Consider the following 24206-nt stretch of genomic DNA (forward strand, 5'->3'; position numbering starts at 1 on the left):
TGGCTACTAGTCGTCATCAGCAGTGCGCATTTTCCCCAGCCTTATATTAGGTGACATAGATAAATCTCCAAACAGATGTATCTATAGTTATGTCCAGGTCTGCATAGCCCGCAGGTCCATCGTCATGCTCTCTCTGAACTTTGCTATGTGAGAATGCCCAGTTATGCCCATTCATTCATAAGTGTAGATGTGATTGAAATGCCTCTGCCTCACCCATACTTGCATACATTCAATTCTGGGGTGCGCAAACATACGCTCCGCAAACAGGCGCAAGTCTAGCTCTGCATCAGCCCCATAGTGTGGATCTGCCATCTAATTTGTCTTATTTCAGTTTTTTAATGACTCCTCTCCATGACCTACGCTTTATTTTGTAATGTTCTGTTTCATTTACTGCTGTGAGATATATATATATATATATATATATATATATATATAATATATATCACTATCAATGGTAATGCCTGGTTATTTGGGTCATGTAAAAAACAAATCACAATTTTTGTATTAGTTGGTAGCACACACAAAAATATCCATGGTTTTGGTCCTGATGCCCAAGTGATGTACTTGTGCTCTAGACCAGGGATGGGGAACCTCAGGCCCGGGGGCCGTATAAGGCCGTCGGAATCATTTGGTCTGGCCCTCTGAGCTTTTTTCTGCTTGCCTCCTCTCGCTAGCAGGGTGCCTAGAATGGCACCCTGCAGCCAGAATCTATGCAGCAGTGCCGCCTGGAGTTAGGATACTCCAGGGATTGCTATTATCACCGGAGATTGTGGCCCCACCCTGTGTAACGTCACACGGAAGGGGCGTGGGCTGCACCGGGGCCGCAAATGATTTAATATATATCAAAATGGCCCTTGGTAGAAAATAGGTTCCCCACCCCTGCTCCAGACCCTATTACTGAAACAGCTTTGCCCTGGGATGTATAGACCTACTAGTCACAGTCCGTGCTACATGTGATGCCTCATACCTCTCTGTTACAGGCACCATGAGCCAGCGGTACTCAGCGAGCTCCCTCTGGTACAGGAGCTCACGGTCACACTACGGGAATGGGGGGTCCTCTGGCATTCGCTGTATGTGGTGAGTTTCACGCTCGCTGTAGTCTGCAGTATAATGAACCATTTTTCAGGTGAGACGGCCACAATGCTTGTGTGTTTCTTCCAGTACAACCAGCGGCCACATTTCAGCCAGATACAAAACATGATGTCACAGCTCATGGAATGGCGCTCGCAGATCATGTCTGGCACGCTACCTAAGGATGACTTAGCGGAACTCAGGAAAAAAGTGACAGCCAAGATTGACTATGGAAATCGGTGAGATGACTGAAGGGCAGTGGATTTTGATGTTACTGCTGGATGTCATATTTGTATTGGTATTATTCATAGCGATTTACGCTTTATTATCTTCTATGCACCGGACAGGATCCTGGGGTTGGATCTTGTGGTCAGAGATGAAAATGGAATCATCCTGGATCCAGACGAGACCAGCATCATCGCACTGTTCCGCTCCCATGAGACTGCGTCATGGCGAATCGATGAGAAGATCCAGGAGGAGACGGTAAAGAGATCTGCTCACATAGTCATGAGTAGAAGCCGGCACTTCCCCCTCTGCCGGGTCATAAACTTCCCCGTCCCCCCCTCCCACCAGGACATAGACTACTCACCTTTGTGGTCAGGTGAGTCCATGTGAGTAGTGTATGTCCCGGAGTGAGGGGGGACAAGGTAATCCATGACCCCCTGTACCACCTTTTACACATGCCAATGTCTGCTCATGAAGTACTATGAGTATATCTGTGTATGCTACATCTGTCATATCTGTTTCTCCTTTCCCCTCAGTCCCAGCTGCAGCCCCTGGATTGCCGAAGCCCAGCCATGCTACATGTGGCTCACACATACAGCCTCTACATAAACCTCAAGAACTTTGTATGTAACATGGGAGAGGATGCAGAACTGCTCATGTGCCTATATGATCCCGACAGTTCCCACATCATCAGGTGAGAGGGCTGCCGGAAATGCTGCCAGATTTGGCCACATGTTGAAGGGTTTGTGCTGATTTTAAGCATCGTGTCTTCACCTGCAGTGAGAATTATCTGGTGCGCTGGAGTAGTTCTGGAATGCCTAAAGAAATAGAGAAGTTAAATAACTTGCAGGCAGTATTCACTGTAAGTATTCCTCCCATTACACGTATCTCTGATCCTCCCATAATACTCCCCTCAACTTTAGTACCGATCTGTCTCTTATCCTTCTGCGCTCTGCTCTGCCTGCAATAGACATTGGGGGAGATGTAGTAAGCCTTGGAGAGAGATAAAGTACCAACCAGTCAGCTCCTAACTGCCATGCTACAGGATGTGTTTGATAAATGACAGGAAATGATTGGTTGGTACTTTAGCTCTCTCCACTTTATCACTCCCCAAAGCCCACAGATTACGCAAAAAACAATTAGCCCCCCAATAAGATAATTGGACTGAAATAATTTTTCAACTGTGAGAATATTAACTGGTGACACTGTCCTCAGGGGTGTGGTATGGTAGTCGACACCAAAATGTCTACATGGTCTGAATGTCGATATTCACTTAATGTTGACATTGTGACTGTCGACAATGCAATTTGCTTGCACTTTTCATCTAACCCCAGGGCCATAACTAGGATTGGGCAACCGGTGATACCGCACAGAGAGCAGGTCCTCTGGGTGGCACCAGACGCTTCAGACAAGCAGCCTATAGAGTCAATAGGAGCATCCTCCAGACACTCATGTCAGTGCTGCACTTCCCGATGCTGCCCGACCCACATCCACTGTGCGTCTTCAAAATGTCGGGCGCTCAGAGGGCCGGCACAGTGCGCATTTGTGCCTAGTTATGGTGCCGTTTAACCCTACTCTAACTCTAATTGCAGCCTAATCATAAAATCGGATGCAGACATTCCCGATGTCGACATTACGTCAGTGTCGATGTGCTGAGTGTCGACATTCTGTACATGCCGACATTCTGGGGCAGATGTACTAAGCACTGGAAAGTGATAAATTGGAGAGTGATAAACTACCAACCAATCAGCTCCTAACTGTCATATTTTCAAACAGCCTGCAACATGACAGGAGCTGAGTGGCTGGTAGTTAGTTGGGAAAACACAGCATGCTTTAAATTGGCATCTACAAGACAGACAAAATAAGTGCATATATGAAAACAAAGGGTAGAGATGGCGAGTGTGATTCAGCAGGGAACCGTTAGGGCCTGCATCTTTACCACTGGAGAATAAGGTTATCCAATCCTGATATTTCTAAACATGTGGGAGAATGGGGCATCTAGAACCTTAATTTGGCCCTTTTGGAGGTATGGCAAGCGAAGTGTACTCTATGGTGTAGGAATTGTGTAACTGGTGATAAAACTGGTGGAAATGTTGAGCACTCAGCCACCAGGGCACCATCAGAGCTTAATTGAGAAATTGATGAGACTATGTACATACTGTATCCTTAGATCGCCCAAGTTATACTGTATGTATTAACTTTACTAAAAATGCATTTGTCTACATCTTCAATAACTAAATCTGTAGGCCATTGCCACATAGAGTACTTAGAATGACTACAGGATTCCATGTTAGATATATAAAGCATTTGGTAGTATCGTGTTACTGTACAAACCGTTAAACCTCATCTAGTCACTTCTCCCAACCCCAACCAAACTATGTTTTTCCCCCTAATACTGATTTAAAAACCAGTAATAACTGTGTGGAAACAAAAGCTCCCCAACCTTGTATGGGTCTCCTGGTGACACAGTGTCGCTGTCTGGAGTCAGCATTAATAATCAAATATGAAGAACAGTCACTTTCTTCTGTAAAAACTGAAAGTGTTAATTTCTGTCCAAGAAACTTGATCAAAATAAACATTGTGGTCAGCCAAACATCATATTCGCAGGGTTATCCATCCAGTCATCATATGATGGTATTAAGATCATGTCACCTCAAATTGCAGTGTTCAGCCTTCACCACCTCTCACTTCCGATGCTTCCCATCCTCCACCACTTCTCACCTCCCCTGCTTCCCATCCTCCACATTTTGTCACCTCCCCTGCTTCCCAGCCTCCACCACTTGTCACCTCCCCTGCTTCCCAGCCTCCACCACTTCTCACCTCCCCTGCTACCCAACCTCTACATTTTCTCACCTCCCCTGCTTCCCAGCCTCCACCACTTCTCACCTCCCCTGCTTCCCAGCCTCCACATTTTCTCACCTCCCCTGCTTCCCAGCCTTCACCACTTCTCACCTCCCCTGCTACCCAACCTCTACATTTTCTCACCTCCCCTGCTTCCCATTCTCCATCACTTCTCACCTCGCCTGCTTCCCATCCTCCATCACTTCTCACCTCCCCTGCTTCCCATCCTCCACATTTTCTCACCTCCCCTGCTTCCCAGCCTCCACCACTTCTCACCTCCCCTGCTACCCAACCTCTACATTTTCTCACCTACCCTGCTTCCCATCCTCCATCACTTCTCACCTCCCCTGCTTCCCAGCCTCCATCACTTCTCACCTCGCCTGCTTCCCATCCTCCATTACATCTCACCTCCCCTGCTTCCCATTCTCCATCACTTCTCACCTCCCCTGCTTCCCATCCTCCATCACTTCTCACCTCCCCTGCTTCCCAGCCTCCATCACCTCCCACCTCCCCTGCTTCCCATCCTCCATCACTTCTCACCTCCCCTGCTTCCTATCCTCCATCACTTCTCACCTCCCCTGCTTCCCAGCCTCCACATTTACTCACCTCACCTGCTTCCCAGCCTCCACATTTTCTCACCTCACCTGCTTCCCATCCTCCATGACTTCTCATCTCCCCTGCTTCCCAGCCTCCATCACCTCCCACCTCCCCTGCTTCCCATCCTCCATCACTTCTCACCTCCCCTGCTTCCCATCCTCCATCACTTCTCACCTCCACTGCTTCCCATCCTCCATCACTTCTCATCTCCCCTGCTTCCCAGCCTCCACCACTTCTCACCTCCCCTGCTTCCCATCCTCCATCACTTCTCACCTCCCCTGCTTCCCATCCTCCATCACTTCTCACCTCCCCTGCTTCCCATCCTCCATCACTTCTCACCTCCCCTGCTTCCCATCCTCCATCACTTCTCACCTCCCCTGCTTCCCATCCTCCATCACTTCTCACCTCCCCTGCTTCCCATCCTCCATCACTTCTCACCTCCCCTGCTTCCCATCCTCCATCACTTCTCACCTCCCCTGCTTCCCATCCTCCATCACTTCTCACCTCCCCTGCTTCCCATCCTCCATCACTTCTCACCTCCCCTGCTTCCCATCCTCCATCACTTCTCACCTCCCCTGCTTCCCATCCTCCATCACTTCTCACCTCCCCTGCTTCCCATCCTCCATCACTTCTCACCTCCCCTGCTTCCCATCCTCCATCACTTCTCACCTCCCCTGCTTCCCATCCTCAATCACTTCTCACCTCCCCTGCTTCCCAGCCTCTACATTTTCTCACCTCACCTGCTTCCCAGCCTCCACATTTTCTCACCTCACCTGCTTCCCAGCCTCCATGACTTCTCACCTCCCCTGCTTCCCATCCTCCATGACTTCTCACCTCCCCTGCTTCCCATCCTCCATCACTTCTCACCTCCCCTGCTTCCCAGCCTCCATCACTTCTCACCTCCCCTGCTTCCCAGCCTCCATCACTTCTCACCTCCCCTGCTTCCCAGCCTCTACATTTTCTCACCTCACCTGCTTCCCAGCCTCCACATTTTCTCACCTCACCTACTTCCCATCCTCCATGACTTCTCACCTCCCCTGCTTCCCATCCTCCATGACTTCTCACCTCCCCTGCTTCCCATCCTCCATCACTTCTCACCTCCCCTGCTTCCCATCCTCCATCACTTCTCACCTCCCCTGCTTCCCAGCCTCCATCACTTCTCACCTCCCCTGCTTCCCAGCCTCCGTCACCTCCCACCTCCCCTGCTTCCCAGCCTCCACCACTTCTCACCTCCCTTGCTTCCCATCCTTCACCACTTTTCATCTCCCTGCCTCCCATAACCTTAGTTTTTAAAACTCTACTTTCTCAAACCACTTTTGTTCTCTAACCTATGTTCCCTCTCCACCAATTATCATCACCACCAAACTTTCATACGCCCATCAATTCTGACATGATGTACCCTCCATATTTCCTCAGTTTTGTTCTCTTCTTCTCCATATACTTCCCAAATTCTCTTATGCTCAACCAGGTGTAATGTCCCCAAGTATCTCTCTTCCACTATTTCTACACTCTTGCCTGCTTTCTATATGACATATCCTCCCTTCTGACTACCTGTGATTTTCTTCCAAAGATGTTTCTTTCTGTTTTAGAATACAGTCATCATCTAAATAACAGAAATGTTAGAACATTATTCTGGATACACCCTACAGATCTTGATCTCCGTCTTGTCTTTTCATTATTTTCCTTTTACTCATAGTTCAAGGTATTACATCTCTTTAACGCCTGCTCTTCAGTCCTCTACCCACCAATGTACAGTGTACTCTCATTTAGTACCTGCATATAACTTTCTTCTCTCTGACCTTTAGTCCTCTCCTTGCTGACTTGAGCCACTTCCATTTTGTTTTTCATTCTAGTTTTGACCTCTCTTCTCTTCAGGACCTTAGCAGTCTGGACTTGATACGTCCTCGGATCAGCCTGGTGTGTCAGATTGTGCGCGTAGGACGCATGGAGATGAAGGATGGAAAGAAACACACATTTGGCTTAAGGAGACCATTTGGTGTAGCAGGTAACCATTCCATTACACTTAGAAACATCCAGATAACCTTTACATGGTAAAGTAATGCTTATTTGTCAGTTCCACATGGACAGTCTGTCTGCTTTTCTGTTGCAGTGATGGACATATCAGACGTAATTCATGGAAAGGTGGATGATGAGGAGAAGCAACATTTTATTCCGTTTCATCCGTAAGTCCCCATTACCTTAAACTTTAGAGACCAGCAAGCTTTACGCTTGTGTGATTAGAAATTGCAATTATGTCTGATCATATATTTCTAATCAGGATGGCTAAGGAGACCTACATCAGCCAGAGGCAGCTCATCATGTCTCCTCTGAGTACGTCCCGAGTACTGGCTGAGAATGAACCACTCCCCACCATCTACAACAAGGTGATCGCGGCCAAGGAAATCAACCACAAGGGGCAGGGTATGGCCATATAAACCACAAATGGGGCAGGGTATGGCCACATAAACCACAAGGGATAGGGTATGGTCACACCATACCACAAGGTACAGGGTATGGTCACCCATACCACAAGGTACAGGGTATGGTCACACCATACCACAAGGGACAGGGTATGGTCACCCATACCACAAGGGGCAGGCTATGGTCACCCATACCACAAGGGGCAGGGTATGTCCACGCAAACCACAAGGGGCAGGGTATGTCCACGCAAACCACAAGGGGCAGGGTATACATACTACAAGGGGCAGAGTATGGCCACGCAAACCATAAGGGGCAGGGTATGGTCACATATCACAAGGGGCAGGGTATGGTCACATATCACAAGGGGCAGGGTATGGTCACATATCACAAGGGGCAGGGTATGGTCACATATCACAAGGGGCAGGGTATGGTCACATATCACAAGGGGCAGGGTATGGTCACATATCACAAGGGGCAGGGTATGGTCACATATCACAAGGGGCAGGGTATGGTCACATATCACAAGGGGCAGGGTATGGTCACATATCACAAGGGGCAGGGTATGGTCACATATCACAAGGGGCAGGGTATGGTCACATATCACAAGGGGCAGGGTATGGTCACATATCACAAGGGGCAGGGTATGGTCACATATCACAAGGGGCAGGGTATGGTCACATATCACAAGGGGCAGGGTATGGTCACATATCACAAGGGGCAGGGTATGGTCACATATCACAAGGGGCAGGGTATGGTCACATATCACAAGGGGCAGGGTATGGTCACATATCACAAGGGGCAGGGTATGGTCACATATCACAAGGGGCAGGGTATGGTCACATATCACAAGGGGCAGGGTATGGTCACATATCACAAGGGGCAGGGTATGGTCACATATCACAAGGGGCAGGGTATGGTCACATATCACAAGGGGCAGGGTATGGTCACATATCACAAGGGGCAGGCTATGGTCACATATCACAAGGGGCAGGCTATGGTCACACACCACAAGGGGCAGGGTATGGTCACACACATCACAAGGGGTAGAGTATAGCCACACATACCACAAAGGGAAGGGTATTGCCACCCATACTACATGGGGCAGGGTATGGCCACCCTTTCCACAGAGGGCAGGGTATGGTCACATATCACAAGGGGCAGGTTATGGCCACACATACCAGAAGGGGCAGGATGTATCCACACATAACACAAGGGGCAGAGTATGGCCACACAAACCATAAGGGGCAGAGTATGGTCACATATCACAAGGGGCAGGGTATGGTCACACACATCACAAGGGGCGGGGTAAGGTCACACACATCACAAGGGGCAGGGTATGGTCACCCATACCACAAGGGGCAGGGTTTGACCACAGAAACCACAAGGGGCTGGGTATGTCCACGCGGGATCGGTATGAAATATCGCCGGCCCCCTGGCTAGCAGTTCGAATCCCGGGAGAGGCAGGCCGACAGAAGCAGAGTTCCCGCAGTGGAAGCCCTTCGATCGGGATGCCGGGCGCCGGTCTCCCAGCATCGGGAAAATGACAGGCGTCTAGATATAGACGCCTGTCATTTAACCCTCGCCGGGATAAAGCAGTCGGGAAGCCGGCTGTCGGGATTAAGACAAACGATTTCCCGATTGCATCCAGTCCACGCAAACCACAAGGGGCAGGATATGTCCACGCAAACCACATGGGGCAGGGCATATCCACCCATACCACAAGGGGCAGGTTATGGCCATGCAAACCATAAGGGGCAGGGTATATCCACGCAAACCACAAGGGGCAGGGTATGGCCACGCAAACCACAAGGGGCAGGGTATGGTATATTAATATATATTATTAAAACTTATCTTATGAAAAACACATTTTGGCCCAGGACATTACTTCATAGTTAATGAGAGGTTCAGGAACCGCAGAAAAATAGCACTGGTAGTTAGTAATCCCATGTGTGTGACTTGTTCCTTTGATGTATCCTTTCTCCCTCCATCTTCTCAGGGCTTTGGATTTCCCTAAAGCTCCTTCCTGGAGACTTGAATCAGGTGCAGAAGGAGTACTCTCACCTAGTAGACAGATCTACTGCTGTGGCCCGGAAAATGGGCTTCCCAGAGATCATCCTGCCTGGTACATACTTGTTTCATCCGGTTATGCAGAATGCTCCCTTAGAGTGTTGGTTGATAATCTGCGACTGATGTCCCCATTCTGATCCTTTGCAGGAGATGTCCGGAATGATATATATGTCACTCTTATTCAGGGAGAGTTTGACAAGGGCAAGAAGAAAACCCCTAAAAATGTGGAAGTGACCATATCTGTCCATAACCAGGATGGTGCTTTGCTAGAAGTAAGATTTCTCTTTTTATACCACACAATTAATGTACAACAGACTCTAATTCACAGATTAGAGAGTCATTGTCTGGACCTGATATGCAAAATTGGTATTTACCATACTGATCTTATTGTTCTCAGAAAGCCATAATTCCTGGGGCCGGACAGGAGGGATTTCCGGAATATAAATCTGTTGTGTATTATCAGGTCAAACAACCATGTTGGTATGAAACGTTCAAGGTTAGTGATGATCTTAGTGATGATCTGCGATGTACTAGCCTTGCTATTCATGCATGTGATACTACAGAGGACTATCAGTGTAGCCTTCCCTTTGTACCATCATTTCTGTATGGTTTAGTTGTCAACATGTTTGCTGTAGCTGTGCCAGCTATTCAGATTACACTCAAGAGTATCGGGTCATTATTGTCGGACTATGAAGACAATTGTAAAAGGATGCAGGATATCTTGAACTGTGTGTATATATGTATAATACCGTTGTGTTTAAAAAAAAATGTTGCAGCGTGGGTGGTAGATTGGTGACTATTTAGATAAATAAGTGTTTACATATTGTTTGATGGTAAATAATAAGAATATTACAGACTTTTTTGTGCCCCCTCCTCCTAGAGAGAGTGCAGAAAAGCAGCACACGCTGTATGTAAACGCCCTCATTATGCCGGAGTGTTATGCTCACACCCAGGTGGGTGGTGCCTTCTTACTGTGCCTCAGCCTGATGAGCTCTTGTGAAGCATTGGAGCTGTGACACATGGGGAGGTAGCAATAACGAGTATAAGGCTTTGTTCTGTGCGCTGAATCACAAGCTGAGCCAGGGCAGCAGTTCCCTGCAGCACTACGGCGGAGAGCGCATAGTAAAACTACCATCTTACCTTTGTTTTTGCTTTCATACAGTGCGAAAAGCACTGTATAAAATTATGTTTACTAAACTGAGAGTTTTTAGAAGTGGAAATGTTGCCAATAGCAACCAATCAGATTCTAGATATTATCTTCTAGAAGGTGCTAGTTAAATGATAAGTAGAATCTAATTGGTTGCTATGGGCAACATCTCCACTTCTAAAAACCTGCACTTTAGTAAATATACCCCCTAACCATCAGTTTTTGTGGGGAAAAAACTGTTCTCTTACTAAAGTGTGACATCATCTTTATAGCAGAACATCCCAGCAAAGTTATCCACAGTTGGCATAATGGTTAAAAATAAATGACTGCCTCACAGCACTGAGGTCTTGGGTTCAATTCCAGTCAAGACCCTATCTGTGTAGACTTTGTATGTTCTCTCCATGTTTGTGTGGGTTTTCTCCTGATACTCGGGTTGGTTTACTCCCATAATCCAAAAACATACTGAGAGGTTAATTGGATTCTGACAAAACAGTGACACTATTGTGTATGTCTGCCCATGTGACACGCTGGGGCAGGTACTGATGTGAATGACAAAGTATTCTCTGAAAAGCGCGGCCTAATATTTGTGCGCTTTAAAATTAGCTGGTGCACGGGGGAGAATGAGCTGCTCTGCAAACCAACCTATCAACTTTATTTAATATTCTAAAAGTAAGTCTCCAAATACTAAGGGGAGATGAGGGGGCCAAATGAAATAGACTTAAAAAAATCCCGTACATATCGCTCCTCGGTATGTACTAAAGAGATAAAGTTCCAGCCAATTAGAGCCTAACTGCCATGTCACAGGCTGTGATTGAAAAATGACAGTTAGGTGCTGGATGGTTGGCACTTTATCTCGGTCGACTTTATCCCCATCCAAGGCTTAGTACATAGACCCCATAGGCACCTATGGCAGTGCTAAGTAACTCAGCTATTACTAAGTAGAGAGGTCACTTACCATCACCAGCAGCTGCCGGTATCTGCTTCTCCTCATGTGAAGTCCAGTGAGAAGCCGGACGCGAGCGCTGTCAATACTTTCCAATTGTTATTAAAGTTTGAATTGACGTTCATTCTCCTCGGCGGGGCTAGTTTTAGTAAAAAATCGAGTTAGCCGCCTTCTGATTTGCAGCGATAACAGGCGAAGCCCTAAGTATACTATGAAACGTAAACATGTAATTCAGTTGCTATGGCCAACACTACCTCTCCCATGTGCACCAGTTTTAGTAAATGTGCTGTTGTATTTTTTTATTCATAGTTAATTCAATGAATGGCATCAGATTTCCTCTCATCTCTCACTACCATCTTCTTATCTTTCCAGTATGTCTTTACTTTTCCTGGTTATTATATATGTTATAATTCTATGTATGTACAGGTTTCTGTTCCCATTGAGGACGTCAGTCATTGCCACCTGCGCTTCAGTTTTCGTCACCGTTCCTCTCAGGAATGTGAGTTTTATTTTCTCCTATAAATTATAGCATATTACATGGTCACACAATTTTATTATATCTTACGACTGGTTAAAATGTTCTTTTCACTTAGCCTAGCAATATGGTGGCCTTGTGTAAGCTATTATCCATTATGCAGCAAGAGAAGCTGCCATAAGTCAGTAGACTTGAGCTGGGTAGACACTGATGGATATATCGTCCGTTTCATTGAACGGGCAATAAATATCTATAGTGTATCACCGGGTGTATACAGCGGATATGTCCTTGAACAACGTCTTTCACAGATATATCCGATTTGCTGTGCAGCACAGTAGATGGCTGATATAGCTGAATGGGGATGTAATTACCGCCTGAATCCCGACGATGAAAGCCCGACACGGGACTTAAGTTAGGTGTCGAAATACAGATGCCCATCGTAATCCTGACACCGTAATACAAACAAGACGCCAGCCCGAACGAAGTAAGTCTGTTATCCGCGGGGCGGGAGTGTTAGGTTTAGGTAGCATAGCGGTGTTAGCGTTAGGTTTTGGGGTTAGGCACCACTGAGGGGGGGTTAGGGTTAAGGAGGGAGGGTTAGGTTTAGGCACGAAGGGGGGAGACTTAAGTTTAGGCATTAACTGGGAGGGTTAGGGTGGGTGGTGGGAAGGGTTAGGGTTAGGCTATAAGAAGAGTGGGTTAGGGGGAGAAGGGGGGAGGGTAAGTATACTTAGCCGACCTCTGTGTGGATACCAACCATCGGGATGCCGATGTCGGTATTTTGACAGGAGGCACCCTGACTGCCGGCTTTACATACTGATTCCATCTGAAGGATATATCGGTCATCTGGTGTGTACGGGTGACCCGCCGATTGCATGGACCCGGCAGTGCTTACAGCTCAACTGGATGGGCAAATTTAAATGCCTGCCCAATTGAGCCGTCAAGTCCGGCACATCGGGCAGACAATTGGTAAGTGTATACACTTACCAATCATCAGATAGGTCGGCGGGTCGACCTAGGGTCTCATTCAGACCCGCTCGCGAGCGCTGTATGCTCGCAAGCGGGTCGATGTTACCCAAATGCGCATGCGCACGACGGAGGCTGCTCCATCGTGCGCATGCGCGAGACCCGGCGAGCGACGGGGAAGCCGTCGCTTGGGGTCTCGCACCAAAGGGGGCATGCTGTCGATGGTGATTGACAGCACGCCCCCTTTGGGGGGCGTGGCTGCCCAGATGGAGGCGTTCCCATGGGATCGCCTACCGTCTGGGTCCGGCCCCACTGACATCACTAGTGATGTCAGTGGGAGTGTTTTTGGCTCTGATAGAGCCAAAAGCACTCCGGGCTTGCGGCAGACGAGACCCTACCGCAAGGGTCTCGTCGCAAGCCCGAAGACCATCACGACCATCTTTTTGGCCGCTCGCATAAGCTGTGGATGGTCACCCACAGCTATGCGAACGGCCAGGATGCCGCTCCAATTTTAGGTAGGCCGGCCCTGATTCAGAGCGAGCGCTCTGGTCAGAGCGTCCGGCTCTGAATCAGGCCCCTAGTGTGTACCTAGGTTTACATATAGGAAGTCTGGTGTGTATAACAGGAAATGCTTCTGCCATGATCATTATCTCTAGGTTCCTCAGTTCTGATGGCTCTTGAAATGTTTAGTGTCTTTGTGAACTGCTTTTCCATTATCCCAGCTCGTGACAAGTCTGAGAAGGTATTTGGAGTGGCTTTTGTCAGGCTGATGAACCAAGATGGGACAACACTGAGAGATGGACCTCATGACCTCATCCTTTATAAGGTGATGATAATTGATATGATCAAAGCAAATAATTTTTATAGAGAGACGGTGTTCCTGTGAGATCTTCATTTAAGCAAAGTTTATTGTGTACATTTCAACGAATATCGCTGATTAAGTTTTGCTTTGATAAATGAGAAGGTGCTGAGACTCTTATGTTAACTTTAGGGTGACAGTAAGAAGTCTGAGGACGCCAAGCTATATTTATCACTGCCCGGTACTAAAGAGGAGGAAGAAGAGATGCGCTCCCCAAGAGGACACACCAGCCTCACCCCCACTAAAGACAGTTTCCAGATCAGCACATTGATCTGTTCCACCAAACTGACACAGAACGGTGAGGGGAGATCACGTATCCAGAATGGGGCAGGATGCGTATTGTATGGAGTACAGAGCACTGGGAACAGATAGCCATGTCACGTCTCTTGTATCTCATTTCTCCCCAGTGGATTTACTTGGCCTGTTAAATTGGCGCTCTAACCCCAGACCTGTTTCTCAAGCACTGCGCCACCTCATGGAGGTGGACGGAGGGGAGATCATGAAGGTGAGCGATAAGCGGAAAACTCAATTCTCTCAGAGATTTTTTTTATGACAGTATTTTTCTATGCTGAATGTCAGGTGAATCCTAATCATTTATTTAAAAAAAAGAATGTAGTTTTAGGGCTGATAATTTCAGAACCGATATAGCGTGGCCGCGGCGATTGTCTGGGCTGCTGGAGGTGCTCCATAGAGTCAGTACTTTTAGGTGGATAACTTTAAGAAAGACAGAAGTCTCTTTGTGGGGGGATGTAGTTACCATCTTGGCGGTCGGGATGCCGGTGCTCAGAATACCAGCGCCGAAATCCCGATATCCTCACAGCCCCCCTCCATTACAGCGACCCACTCAGATTTACCTGCTGGCTCCAGGCTGTCCTTAACAGTGACTGGCGGTGTGGGACTGGTCTGGCAGCGACGTCAGCGGGCGCCATCCTGAGCGCTGTGGCGCGCCTGTGCAGGCAGCGGTGTCACAGTGACACCGTTTGCCCGGAGGGTGCTTTGCATGTCACTGGCCGTGGCCGGGTCAGTGCGCCCTCCTCTAGGTGGCACTCTACTCAGCGGTGTAACCAGCTTATATGTAAAACTGGCCCTGGGTTAGGCTGCAGGGAGCGGGGGGTTAGGATTAGGCTGCGGGGGCGGGAGGGTTAGGATTTGGGAAACGGTTAATGTTAGCCTACTTGCTTTCAAGGTGTCGGGAATCTGACTGTCGGGATGCCACTGTCTTGAATCCTGTCCCGTATCTCAGTCTACTCTCTTTTCTCCTCAGTTTCTGCAGGACACCCTGGATGCGCTGTTCAACATCATGATGGAGACACAGGACAAGGAGAGCTGTGACGTGCTGGTGTTTGATGCACTGGTGAGATAGTGATGATTGTGGGATAAGATACACAGGGGTCTATGTACTAAGCCTCGGAGAGAGATCCAACCAATCGGCTCCTGTCACTTTACAGAGATTCCCAAACTCCGCCATTACAGTCCAGGGTTTAAGGATATCTATGCTTGAGCACAGATGACTTAATTGGTACCTCAGTCAATTTGTTTTAGCCATCTGGACTAAAGCATGGATATCCTTAAAACCTGGACTGCAATGGCAGAGTTTGGGAAACTCTGCCCTTCTCTTCAATGGTTCAGGTAAACAAAGTGAATCCTTTTTTTTTTTTTTTCCTTATTTTTCTTCCTCTCAATCTGTGTTTTTTTTTTTTTTTTTTTCTCCAGGTTTTCATTATTTCACTGATAGCAGATATTAAATTTCAGCACTTTAATCCGGTCCTGGAGACCTACATCACAAAGCACTTCAGTACGACACTGGCTTATGAGTGAGTATTGTGTGTGTGTAACATGAGACCTTTTCTCAATGACTTCTATGCATATGTACTAAACTGCAGGTTCTTACAGGGGAATTCCACATCCAGGCAAGGTGTACTTCCAGGTAGATTTGCATCTTAGTTTTGTTGCTTTTGGATACTCACCGGAGCCTAGTAGACTGTTGTATCAGTACTGCAGATCTGTTGTTGTTTATCAGGACAGTAAATGGCAAAAGTGCATTAAAGGAAGTTTTCTATGAATGTTGAGACCCCTTCTCATTTAAACGTCTGACATTTCGTTTTGGACAGACATCTGTGTGTTGATGGAGTGGAGATTTAAACTATTTCTATTTACTATCTCCTGTGTGTGGAGAGTGACCATCAGAGGAGCTGGGGGTAGGATATCCCTGGCATCACATAATAGTTGGTAGGGGAAGGGTGTTAACAATAAATAGTTACTATTTATATATTTATTTATTTTAATTAACATTTCCGTAGAAATTGCCAGTGTTCTCTGCAGCACTTCCCTTTGAATGGCCATTTCCACGTGTATTTTTGCAGTATCATACTTCCTTGCAGCCTACAGATATCGGCTTTTACGGCCGTCTATGGCGACATCACCATAGCAATAATTGAAATTATTTCAGTACTTTTTGCATGAAAGTTGGTGCACTTACATAGAAAGGTAATAAATCCCACTTTCCTGACTGGAAGAAAGTGTTTAGCCCAATATTGGAAACGTAATTACATTTTAGTTCTGGAAATACTGTAGTTTAAGACAAAAATGAGATTAAAGGAAGACAGCTCCTAACTGAATTCTAGATATTTGTGGAAAGAATATATGCGAGCTTACAGTACTGACATGAAATGTAATCTCACACTGCAACATCTCTAGATTTTGTCTCTAACAAATGTACAAAAAAAGGAATAATCCTGGTGAAACTTCAAAATTTACTGAAAATGAATGGTTTTTTTTTAAGTTTTTTTAATTAAGTATTTTTTTATTGATTTACAGAAAAACAACATGTACAGTCAGGTGCATAAATATTGGGACATTGACAGAATTTTCATATTTTGGCCTCTATTCACCACCACAATGGCTTTGAAATGAAACAAACAAGATGTGCTTTAACTGCAGACTTTCAGATTTAATTTGAGGGTAATTACATCCAAATCAGGTGAACGGTGTTGGAATTACAACGGTTTCTATATGTGCCTCCCACTTTTTAAGGGGCCAAAAGTAATGGGACAAACTAAACAATCCTAAATCTAACTTTCACTTTTTAATACTTTGTTGCAAATCCTTTGCAGGCAATTACAGCCTGAAGTCTGGAACACATAGACATCACCGGACGCTGGGTTTCATCCCTGGTGATGCTCTGCCAGGCCTCTACTGCAAATGTCTTCAGTTCCTGCTTGTTCTTGGGGCATTTTCCCTTCAGTTTTGTCTTCATCAAATGAAATGCATGCTCAATCGGATTCAGGTCAGGGGATTGACTTGGCCATTGCATAACATTCCACTTTTTAGCCTTAAAAAACTCTTTGGTTCCTTTTGCAGTATGCTTCGTGCCATTGTCCATCTCACTGTGAAGCTCCGTCCAATGAGTTCTGAAGCATTTCACTGAATATGAGCATATAATATTGCCCGAAACACTTCAGAATTCATTCTGCCGCTTTTGTCAGCAGTCACATCATCAACAAATACAAGGGAACCAGTTCCATTGGCAGCCATACATGCCCATGCCATGACACTACCACCACCATGCTTCACTGATGAGGTGGTATGTTTTGGATCATGAGCAGTTCCTTTCCTTCTCCATACTCTTCTCTTCCCATCACTCTGGTACAAGTTGATCTTTGTCTCATCTGTACATAGGATGTTGTTCCAGAACTGTAATGGCTTTTTTAGATGTTGTTTGGCAAACTCTAATCTGGTCTTCCTGTTTTTGTGGCTCACCAATGGTTTACATCTTGTGGTGAACCCTCTGTATTCACTCTTGTGAAGTCTTCTCTTGATTGTTGACTTTGACACATATACACCTATCTCCTGGAGAGTGTTCTTGATTTGGCCAACTGTTGTGAAGGGGTTTTTCTTCACTAGGGAAATAATTCTTCTGTCATCCACCACAGTTGTTTTCCGTGGTCTTCCGGGTCTTTTGGTGTTGCTGAGCTCTCCGGTGCGTTCTTTTTTTTTGAGAATGTTCCAAACAGTTGATTTGGCCACACCTACTGTTTTTGCTATCTCTCTGATGGGTTTGTTTTGATTTTTCAGCCTAATGATGGCTTGCTTCACTGATAGTGACCACTCTTTGGATCTCATATTGAGAGTCGACAGCAACTGATTCCAAATGCAAATGTCACACCTAGAATCAAATCCAGACCTTTTACCTGCTTAACTGATAATGAAATAACGAGGGAATAGCCCACACCTGTCCATGAAATAGCTTTTGAGTTGATAGTCCCATTACTTTTGGCCCCTTAAAAAGTTGGAGGCACATATAGAAACCGTTCTAATTCCTACACCGTTCACCTGATTTGGATGTATTTACCCTCAAATTAAATCTGAAAGTCTGCAGTTAAAGCACATCTTGTTTGTTTCATTTCAAAGCCATTGTGGTGGTGAATAGAGGCCAAAATATGAAAATTCTGTCAATGTCCCAATATTTATGCACCTGACTGTAAACATACCAACAGATAAAAATAAATACAAGGATGTACAAATAGTCATATACTGTATAAACATTATACTGTATATTTATGATAACTTTTTTTTTTCTCATGAATATGTCACATTTAACAGCATTCAAAGTTTCAAGCATACAGTTCTTTTGGGAGGTTTAGGGGTACCAAACCTTCTAAAGAGGGCAGATGGAGAATTTGGCAATAGGAACCAATGCGCTTCTAGCTATCATTTTATAGAATATACTTGATAAATGATAGCTAGAAGCTGATTGGTTGTTATAGGAACTTCTTTGCGTGTTCACTTTAGAAGGCTTTCTGGATCTCCCCGTATGCCACAGTAATTCAGTAACGAGTGTCCAGACTAGAATGACTGACCGGGATCCTTTGTGTATCTGCAGAAAGTTGGTGAAGGTGCTGACTTGGTACGTGAGGAGAGCAGATGACCCCTCTCACAGGGAGATGCTCTTCTCATCCCTAAAAGCTGTAAAGTACCTGTTCAGGTTTATAGTTCAGTCCCGAGACCTCTACCTCAGGTGAGCCTCTCTCTGTGCTTACAGACACTTGTGTTTTATTTATTTTATGTATTCTATAATAACATATTGGGAAAGTAGTTCCATGGGTAATTCACCAGCAGATGACTTTCCCTTGTTGGCTTGTACACATCCTCCTTCAGCTTTTACTAAATGACCTTTCCTTTTCTTTTTTTTCTATGCTTTTTATCTATATCTTTCTAATCGGGCAGAGGTGGTTAGGTTACCAGCCCTTGGTTATGATACTAAGCTGATCCGGCTTTGTCTGCCATTCAGGGTGCACAGCAAATCTCCCTTATGATATTAATACATAGCTGAAAAGCACAGAAGAAAGCTAGAAAGAAATAAGCAATGTGTCCAAGAAGCATTGTAGATAAACGTATACAAGTAAAACCTACAAAACTAGGAAGGTCGCTTCGAGTCAGAATACTTAAAACTTTAAAAATTCTACAGGTTACCCTAAATCAGGCCTAAAGTACCAACCAATCAGCTCCTAACTGTCATTTTTCAAACACAGCATGTAAAGTGACATTTAGGAGCTGATTGGTTGGTACTTTATCGCTCTCTGCTTTCTCTCTCTCCAAGTTTTGATACATATCACACTACTTTGAGGTCTTTAAACTGTAAGTTTGAAATGTGCATGGTTAGGTCTGTGTTTAAGGTTTAAAATCTGTAGGTCAATGCTTTGAAGCTGACACGGACTAGAACAGTTATGGCTTTAGGCCTGCAGCATCCAGCGCACTGGGCTAGGTGGCAGCATATGTGTGGGTCTCTCCAGGGTTCCTGTCAGTTTATGTGAACAGGAACCTCATGCTGATGCCACACAACATAACAATGATATCTATGACACATGGATCAGTAGATTACAATGTACTTTTTGGCGTATTAGTAAAGGATATGTAACACCATCCCTCAATCCTTGTGCTTACAGGTTTTATGGTCAGGGTGAGGGGAATGACCAATTCAACGACTCGATACGTCAGCTCTTCCTGTCCTTTAATGAACTGATGGACCGGCCATTAGAGGAGGCTGTGAAGATTAAGGTGTGTTACCAGAGAAACGGCCTAGGTAGGCCATTTTGTTGAAGCCAGAACAGGCCATGGGATCTTTAGAGAAATTTACTGTAGAATTGTCTATTGATAAAACGTTGTCGTTTTCTGTTGCAGGCAGCTGCCTTGAAGTATCTTCCGGGAATTATAAATCACTTGAAAAATGTTTTTGATCCTGTGGAGCTGAGGTAATTTATCTGTTGGGAGCAGTGATTATAATCTGATCCCATCGAGCAGAAAACTCTCTGTTCACTTAAGTAAATGTAAGGTTTTGCATAAACCATGAAATATTGATTTACCTTACAGCATCCTCTTTACCAAATTTATGGAAAGTGTCCCCAGTGACCAGCTTGTTCACCAGACATTGACCTGCATGTGTAAAGTTGTGGAGAGTGACCTCTTCTTACAACCAGGTAAGCATGGATTAGTTAAATAAAATGCCTGACAGCTTGTTACACACACATGATGAGAAGATGGAAAACTGGATTGTCTAGTAGTTGTGTTATCTGATGGGTAACGTTTGACTGGATGCACCTTTGCTTTTTCCAAGAAGTCAAACTATGTTATGTGACACTGACGTTCATCTTTGCAGAGTGCAGAGATGCCATTTTGCCTCTCCTCATTGACCAACTAAGTGGACAGCTGGATGACAATTGTAACAAACCAGACCATGAAGCGAGTGGACAGCTACTTAGCAATATATTGGAAGTTCTCCAGAACAAAGAGGCGGTGAGTGAGATGAGGGAAGTGGTAGATAAGACACCAGTAGAGATACTGTGTCATAGTGAGGAGAATAGCAGAGTAATGGGGAAGGGGGTGGGAAGGGAGTACAGTAAATGAATAGTGTGTATGGAGTGAGAATACAGAATTTTGGTGCAAAGATCAGACAAATGAAGGCAACAAGGTGAAGGAGAGATGGAGTGTTGGAGAAGTAAGAGGTCATCCCATGAGATGGTTGTTGGTGAGAGAAGCGTTGGAAATAGTTTATACAGCAGGAAGAATCTGCAATTGGCGATGATTTGTTTAATTTAATTATGGAGGATTTGGACATTGGCATCTTCCTTTCTGACTTGGACTAATGATAAATTCTATGGAGAACTGTCTAATTGTTTTTTATTTCGTATCTGCACAGGGTGATTCTGCCCAACACATTCAACTCCTCATGGAGCGTCTTCTTCGGAGGATAAATCGGACAGTGATCGGGATGAGTCGTCAGTCTCCACACATAGTAAGACCGTGTTGTGTGGGTCACTGAGTAGAAGACAGAGCATTTGGTACTATCCCAGTCTCTGTTAGGGTATGCTGGTACTAAATGTCATGGAAGTATGATAGACTTTGGGTGTGTTTATTTCATCGAGTAGACCGAGCTTAAGAGGAAAATATATCTGATTTCCTTCTTTAGGGTCGTTTTGTAGCTTGTATGACAGCTGTCCTCAGAAAAATGGAAGATCACCACTATGATCACTACATCAGCACCTTCAAGACTCGCCAAGACATCATTGTAGGTTCCCATCACAGCCAAATATTGTTCCACATGTTCACCTTCTCCCGGTATCTCATTGCTCCACAGCTTACTTTTCATTCTATCTCGCCCTATTGCTCGTGTAGGACTTCCTGATGGAAACCTTCATCATGTTCAAAGACCTAATTGGAAAGCAAGTGTTCCCAAGAGACTGGATGCTGATGACCATGACACAGAACAAGTGGGTGCCTGCTGCCTGTCCTTCTCAGGTTCTCCTAAATTTCCTCTAACTCTACTCTCTTCCATCTTACACTGCCGTCACAATTTCTTCCTTCTCTCATCCCCTTACTGGTCAGTATGTATGTGTACGTGTATTAGACGTCTGGAGTAGTAAGGTGTCACTGATTTTTAAATAAAACATTTTGCTTGTAGGGTGTTCCTTCGAGCTATGAACAGATTTTCTGCTGTTCTGAACAATTTCTTCCTTGATCAGACCAACTTTGAACTGCAGGTGAGAATCTATTATAACAGAGGTTATTGACTGTGTCATTCAGTATTACATTGAGATGTTGTAACTATCTGAAGTGTGTATTTTGGTCTCATTATGTAAAAGTAGTTTTCTTGACATTTGGACATGAGCCTGGATCTGAGAGCTTTGAATAAATCAGGCTCTATATGACTTTTATGGTCTATATATAGGACTATTCTGGCCTGTTTTGTGGGGGCAGATTGCGCTCTCGGACAAGTTGGTAACTTATTCTTGGTTGAGGCATCAACACACCAGGTTTTGAAGAGCAGACAACAGGTCAAGTGTAAGTTTCCTATTCTGCAGAGGCTGCTCTGAGTAGGAAGAACCTAAAAGAGGCTTTTCATTCCTAGGTATTTTCCCCCTTATAGTGGGATGGCAATGGGACATTCCACCATCTGGATTTAAGATGTAGTCATTGGGAAAAATTACTAAGGGGCCTATTCATGATGTTAATTATCGGGGTCCAGACCCCGATAATTAACATTCTGACTCACTGCGGCTACCGAGCAATTAATCATTGCTCCGGCGCGGTGACGGGACTGTGCATGCATGACTACAGATCACGCATGCGCACAAGAGCCCCGACGTCTGGCGGAAGGATTCCTCATCGCAACCTGGACCTCCTTCCCATAGGGAAGGAGCGAGTTGCGATACCGGAGCAGGAGCATTCACCATCTGAATACTAGCTTATGGGGACAGCGGGCCATTCCGCAAAAGGGAGGTAAGTAGGAGATATCTAGGATATCTCCTGCTTTACTTCCTTGATGGATGGCCCGATAACTTAACTTCTACAATTGTAGGCGAAAATGTGCATTTTCACCTGCTTTTGTGAAAATTAAGTGATGATGAATAGGCCCCTAAATGTGGATTGTCAGAACAGTGTGAGTTATTTACTAGCGGGTAAAAGTGGATTTTCTTATTGCCGGTAAATCCCTTGATTCAGGGCTATTAGGGGGGGGGGGGGGAACACAGACAGTAGGCTGTGTTTCGCCCTTAGAGGGCAGTATACTGCACTCCTGTACCCCTGCTCTGTTACTCGTACAGTAACCATCAGTGTTCGTTACGGGAGAGGTTGTAGTGGATGGGAGCATTCAATGTTAGAAGCTATGCAGAACTGAGGATGTCCAAAGGGGAATACCTGACCCAACCATTGCAGGATCTTTAAAAATGTCTGTCCATATGTGTGACAAGCACTCACCTGCTACAAATCATCTGTAGCGGTGTTGAAACTTCATGTAACGCCAACATTAGCCTGCTGAGCAGCAAAAGAACCCTGCTCCCGGGCATGCATTCAGCCAGCAGATGTGTAAATGACAGGCGTACCCTGCTGCTTGGCAGTCATTGAGCAGTAACTGCATGTGTAGGATGGAAACAGGACAATGAGATGTTTGTGAATGGGACAATTGTATAATGAAACCACAAGCGTATAGCCTCAGCTGAACGAGAAACTGGGTGCCAGGATGTATCTAATAATGGCCTGAGTGAAATAATAAGTCATTGTGTTCTGTTCCTGTCAATAGAAGATTCTATTCTGACACGAACTTGGCAACTCGGCTGCAGGGTGCCACAAGGCTAAAGGCTGGCACTATGGGGCTACATGGCATTAGGTGATTGTCTTGTGCAATAATGTGTCTATGCTGCCATGCGGGGGACATTGTGACCATACAGGGTGGTATAATGCCTGAACTCACTATGACCAATGACCAGGTAATTTAGGAGGATTATGTTTAATATACGCCTGTATTCACTGCATGCTTTTTGGGCACCATCTGAACACAAGTTCTCATTGTACTTTCTTTATGTAATATAAGATGTAATAATGGCCAAAGGTGTAAGATTATGTATGAAATATTTTTAAGTACTTTTAACCTTTACTTATATAAAGAGTTTAAATGTATTCCTAAAAATGTATAGAAATATTAAATCAAAGCAAACAAACCTTAATGGATATGGTTTATTCACACGTCATGGAATTCTGTGTGTATGTATGTATGTATATATTTATGCGCCAGAAGTCAATGTAAGGCTGTGTACACATTAGACCACAGGTTCTCAAACTCTGTCCTCAGGACCCCAAACAGTGACCTGGAAAATGTGACCTGTGTGGGGTCCTGAGGACCGAGTTTGAGAACCACTGAATTAGACGATAATTTGTCCGATATATTGTTTTGAGACGGATTGGAACGATATATCAGGCACATCGTCTAATGTGTATGGTCCAAGATTACTGGTCATTTAATGTGTATCCGGCCAAACATATATAGGACTTATTCTACAGTTCTTCCTTTATCTCACCCTCAGCTCTGGAATAACTTCTTCCACTTGGCTGTATCACTATTAACTCATGAGTCTCTGCAGCTGCACAAGTTCTCGCAGGAGAAGCGGCACAAGATCGTGTGCAAGTAAGATTATATAACGTATACGTGCGTGTTTTACTTTGTACAAATAGATCTTCAGTCTTCTCTTTAACAAAACTTTAGTAAAATATTTATAATACCAATCTGCAAATGTTCTTTTTGTCATATTTCTGAAAAGCCTTT

General features: G+C 45.2%; 1 protein-coding gene across 2 annotated transcripts in view; it reads left to right on the plus strand.

Annotated features, from left to right (window-relative positions):
• The window catches only part of DOCK5 (dedicator of cytokinesis 5), a 100117-nt gene that overhangs the window by 58195 nt on the left and 17716 nt on the right, over positions 1-24206 (plus strand). For both annotated transcript variants that reach the window (XM_088443376.1, XM_088443377.1), the window contains exons 5-31: positions 981-1077; positions 1162-1310; positions 1419-1554; positions 1833-1990; positions 2077-2158; positions 6610-6739; positions 6845-6917; positions 7013-7155; positions 9152-9277; positions 9370-9494; positions 9620-9718; positions 11739-11811; positions 13476-13579; positions 13745-13910; positions 14020-14117; positions 14877-14966; positions 15326-15426; positions 18495-18629; positions 19558-19669; positions 19793-19863; positions 19982-20088; positions 20268-20404; positions 20808-20903; positions 21078-21176; positions 21284-21378; positions 21570-21648; positions 23968-24068. In XM_088443376.1, the coding sequence (XP_088299502.1) occupies positions 981-1077; positions 1162-1310; positions 1419-1554; positions 1833-1990; positions 2077-2158; positions 6610-6739; positions 6845-6917; positions 7013-7155; positions 9152-9277; positions 9370-9494; positions 9620-9718; positions 11739-11811; positions 13476-13579; positions 13745-13910; positions 14020-14117; positions 14877-14966; positions 15326-15426; positions 18495-18629; positions 19558-19669; positions 19793-19863; positions 19982-20088; positions 20268-20404; positions 20808-20903; positions 21078-21176; positions 21284-21378; positions 21570-21648; positions 23968-24068 (2982 nt within the window). The remainder of the gene's footprint in view (positions 1-980; positions 1078-1161; positions 1311-1418; positions 1555-1832; positions 1991-2076; positions 2159-6609; positions 6740-6844; positions 6918-7012; positions 7156-9151; positions 9278-9369; positions 9495-9619; positions 9719-11738; positions 11812-13475; positions 13580-13744; positions 13911-14019; positions 14118-14876; positions 14967-15325; positions 15427-18494; positions 18630-19557; positions 19670-19792; positions 19864-19981; positions 20089-20267; positions 20405-20807; positions 20904-21077; positions 21177-21283; positions 21379-21569; positions 21649-23967; positions 24069-24206) is intronic.

Source organism: Taudactylus pleione, unplaced genomic scaffold (assembly GCF_031769625.1).
Source record: "Taudactylus pleione unplaced genomic scaffold, aTauple2 ptg000329l, whole genome shotgun sequence".
Classification (NCBI taxonomy): Eukaryota; Metazoa; Chordata; class Amphibia; order Anura; family Myobatrachidae; genus Taudactylus; species Taudactylus pleione.